This window comes from Rhinopithecus bieti, unplaced genomic scaffold (genome assembly GCF_001698545.2).
Source record: "Rhinopithecus bieti isolate Rb0 unplaced genomic scaffold, ASM169854v2 scaffold_9996, whole genome shotgun sequence".
In the NCBI taxonomy this organism is placed as follows: Eukaryota; Metazoa; Chordata; class Mammalia; order Primates; family Cercopithecidae; genus Rhinopithecus; species Rhinopithecus bieti.
In genome coordinates this window covers 5771352-5775170 of record NW_016806973.1, presented here as the reverse complement: position 1 = coordinate 5775170, position 3819 = coordinate 5771352, and the positions used below count along the sequence as shown (strand labels likewise).

At 41.6% G+C, this 3819-nt stretch overlaps 1 protein-coding gene across 1 annotated transcript; it reads left to right on the top strand.

Moving 5' to 3' along the window:
• The first annotated feature begins 511 nt into the window (after positions 1 to 511).
• LOC108534053 (phosphoglycerate kinase 1-like) lies at positions 512 to 1800 on the top strand. Its single transcript, XM_017879150.1, is given in 3 exon segments — positions 512 to 965; positions 968 to 1552; positions 1555 to 1800. Coding segments are annotated over 3 exon segments (1248 nt in total). The 3' UTR covers positions 1764 to 1800.
• Positions 1801 to 3819: the final 2019 nt, after the last annotated feature.

The window sequence follows — 3819 nt, the reverse complement described above, 5'->3', positions numbered from 1 at the left end:
CTTCATGACCATTTATTTATGACCTTTTGTTTTAGCATCTCTTGAAACGTTTACCTCTTTGTGAATGACTCTTTTCTTTTTCAGTATGACTTTTTATAACCTAAAGATATTTAAGATATATTTCTGAAGATATGTAAGATATGATATTTTAAAGATATATACAATATAATATTTTAACATTATGTTTCTAAACAAAGACATCCTCATCAATAGACTTGACACACAGTTTACGGTCAGACAATATTATATAAAACAATGTTTGGATGAATAAGAAATTATGTTTTGTACATGCATGCCAAGTGAAAAGGCATGAAAAGGGTGCGCCTTCTATGACTTTTGAGTCTGTTTTGTGCCTGCACTGTTTACATATTTTAAAGTCTCTTGTGTACAAACGTTTTTCACCCTAAAAGTGGTTTCGGTTCGGCATTCTTCTCGTCTCCCGAGCGCACATCTGCAGCTGGCTCCCTGGTTGTTCAAATCACCGACCTCTCTCCCCAGCTGTATTTCCAAGATGTCGCTTTGTAACAAGCTGATGCTGGACAAGCTGGACGTTAAAGGGAAGCGGGTCATTATGAGAGTCGACTTCAATGTTCCTATGAAGAACAACCAGATAACAAACAACCAGAGGATTAAGGCTGCTGTCCCAAGCATCAAATTCTGCTTGGACAACGGAGCCAAGTTGGTGGTCCTTATGAGTCACCTAGGCCGGCCTGATGGTGTCCCTATGCCTGACAAGTACTCCTTAGAGCCAGTTGCTGTAGAACTCAAATCTCTGCTGGGCAAGGATGCTCTTTTCTTGAAGGACTGTGTAGGCCAAGAAGTGGAGAAAGCCTGTGCCAACCCAGCTGCTGAGTCTGTCATCCTGCTGGAGAACCTCTGCTTTCATGTGGAGGAAGAAGGGAAGGGAAAAGATGCTTCTGGGAACAAGGTTAAAGCCAAGCCAGTCAAAATAGAAGCTTTCCGACTTTACTTCCCAAGCTAGGGGATGTCTACGTCAGTGATGCTTTTGGCACTGCTCACAGAGCCCACAGCTCCATGGTAGGAGACAATCTGCCACAGAACGCTGGTGGATTTTTGATGAAGAAGGAGCTGAACTACTTTGCCAAGGCCTTGGAGAGCCCAGAGCGACCCTTCCTGGCCATCCTGGGCGGAGCTAAAGTTGCATACAAGATCCAGCTGATCAATAATATGCTGGACAAAGTCAATGAAATGATTATTGGTGGTAGAATGGTTTTTAACTTCCTTAAGGTGCTCAGCAACATGGAAATTGGCACTTCTCTGTTTGATGAAGAGGGAGCCAAGATTGTCAAAGACCTAATGTCCAAAGCTGAGAAGAATGGTGTGAAGATTACCTTGCCTGTTGACTTTGTCACTGCTGACAAGTTTGATGAGAATGCCAAGACTGGCCAACCCACTGTGACTTCTGACATACCTGCTGGCTGGATGGGCTTGGACTGTGGTCCTGAAAGCAGCAAGAAGTATGCTGAGGCTGCCACTCGGGCTAAGAAGATTGTATGGAATGGTCCTGTGGGGGTATTTGGATGGGAAGCTTTTCCCAGGGAACCAAAGCCCTCATGGATGAGGTGGTGAAAGCCACTTCTAGGGGCTGCATCACCATCATAGGTGGTGGAGACACTGCCACTTGCTGTGCCAAATGGAACACGGAGGATAAAGTCAGCCATGTGAGCACTGGGGGTGGTGCCAGTTTGGAGTTCCTGGAAGGTAAAGTCCTTCCTGGGGTGGATGCTCTCAGCAATATTTAGTACTTTCCTGCCTTTTAGTTCCTGTGCACAGCCCCTAAGTCAAGCATTTTCTGCAACTCCACTTGGCATTAACTAAAACCTTCTATGTCAAGGTTCAGCTAGTGGCCAAGAGATGCAGTGCCAGGAACCCTTAAACAGTTGCACAGCATCTCAGCTCATCTTTACTACACCCTGGATTTGCCTACATTCTTGAAGATCCCATTTGAATTTCTTAGTGACTAAACATTGTGCATGCTAGAGTGCATATATTATATTTTGCCTGTTAAAACAAGTGAGCTGTGTTAGTTCTCTTTTGATGTAGGCTATTATGATTAGCTTTGTCACTGTTTCACTACTCAGCATGGAAACAAGATGAAATTCCATTTGTAGGTAGGGAGACAAAATTGATGATCTATTAAATAAACAATAAAAGTGTCCACTGAAAAAAAAGTGGTTTCTATGTTATAATGCTAGTTTTAAGTGCAGTTTGTGGTGGAAAATTGATGAATAAAATGGTGCAAAAGAAGAGCATACCTGCATGCACCTGTGGCCCCAGCTACTCAGGAGGGTCACTTGAGCCCATGAGGCCGAGGCTACAATAAGCAATGTTCCCACCCACTCACTCCAGCCTGGGCAGTAGAGGAAGACCCTTTCTCAAAAAACAAACAAACAAACAAACAAACAAAAATGTATTTTCCAAAGAATAACTGCCTTGAGCCCTTGAGCTCTTTCTCTTTCTCCAGTGACTATTTTCTATGTTCGAGTCTCCTCATTCTTTTTCAGTGAAGACAGTAAATCTTCATGGCACTTAATTTTCTGTGTAAGCTGTATTTATTACTTTGAATTGTTATTCTTAATTATATAAACTTATTTTCTTTGTTCAATTGATATAGTTTTCTATCCATTGGAAACTGAGTATTTTGGATTGGATGAAATGAATCATAATTTGGTCCATCAAAATTAATGGAAAAATGTCATATAATGGTTTTTCATTTAGCAGGAAAATATTTAGAAATGAAGTAAAATTATGGGGAAGCATATTAAATATACATGGAAGCTAAAGCAACTCCATTTTGGATGGAAGGCTAAAGCAGCTCCACCTTAGAAGCTAATCTGCCATGTTGGCTTCACTGATTAATTCTAATATCTGGAAGGCCTCTAAGATTTCATTTATCTGTTGCTCCTTGTGTAAGAAAAGGTACTTAACTTTAAATCCTGTCCTTAGGTCAAACAACCTTGATGTTACCACACTTCAACTGGCCTACAAATTCCATCTGAGCCACTAACTTCACTATGGTATGTAAGCCCTGGATCAGAGAGGTAATGGTGCCAGGATCCGCCATCTTGTCTTGCCACCACCCAAGACACAGACATGGCTTCTGTTCCTTAAGTCCCTATTAAACGTTTGTTTCTAAGAAACAGGATATGTCAGCCTCTTTCTTTGGCCTCTCAGCTTCCTCGGACATTGGTGTAGGTTTGCACAGATTTGCCTACCTTGAAACAGTAGAGATGTACTTATTTAGCTGCTTCATCATGGTTTCCCATGGACTTCTGATTCCTATTGGGGAATATTCATGAGACTGTCTACCTATAGTCTCCAATAGCTAGATAATAAATCCTAGATTCTCCATATTTCCATTTCTTACAAACCTCTTCCTATTATTAATAACCGTATTTGCTAGGATTTTTGCTTATAAAAGTGAAGTCAAATCTTTCTGTCTTAGCAACATTGGGATTTTCTGGAATTATATAAGGGATTCACAGAACTGAGGACAGACTGCAAGAAGAAATAAAAGCTACAGGGTCAGTCTGTGCTGGAACTACAGTCCAAAGTTGCTGGTGGGCACTGATACTGCCACCAGATCATTACTAGTGCCATTGAGTCTGACTTTTGCATCATTAATTCTAATAATCTCTGGTCATTGGCTCATTTGGTCCACATTTAAAATAGTGGGACAGTCTCATTGACCAAACTTGGGTCATGTGTTTTCTGCCTTTGGAAGGGGCTATGCATCCCTTCCGTAGCTCCCCCAGGGGAGATTCTCCTGAAAGACAACAGGGGAATTAGTGTTGGAAA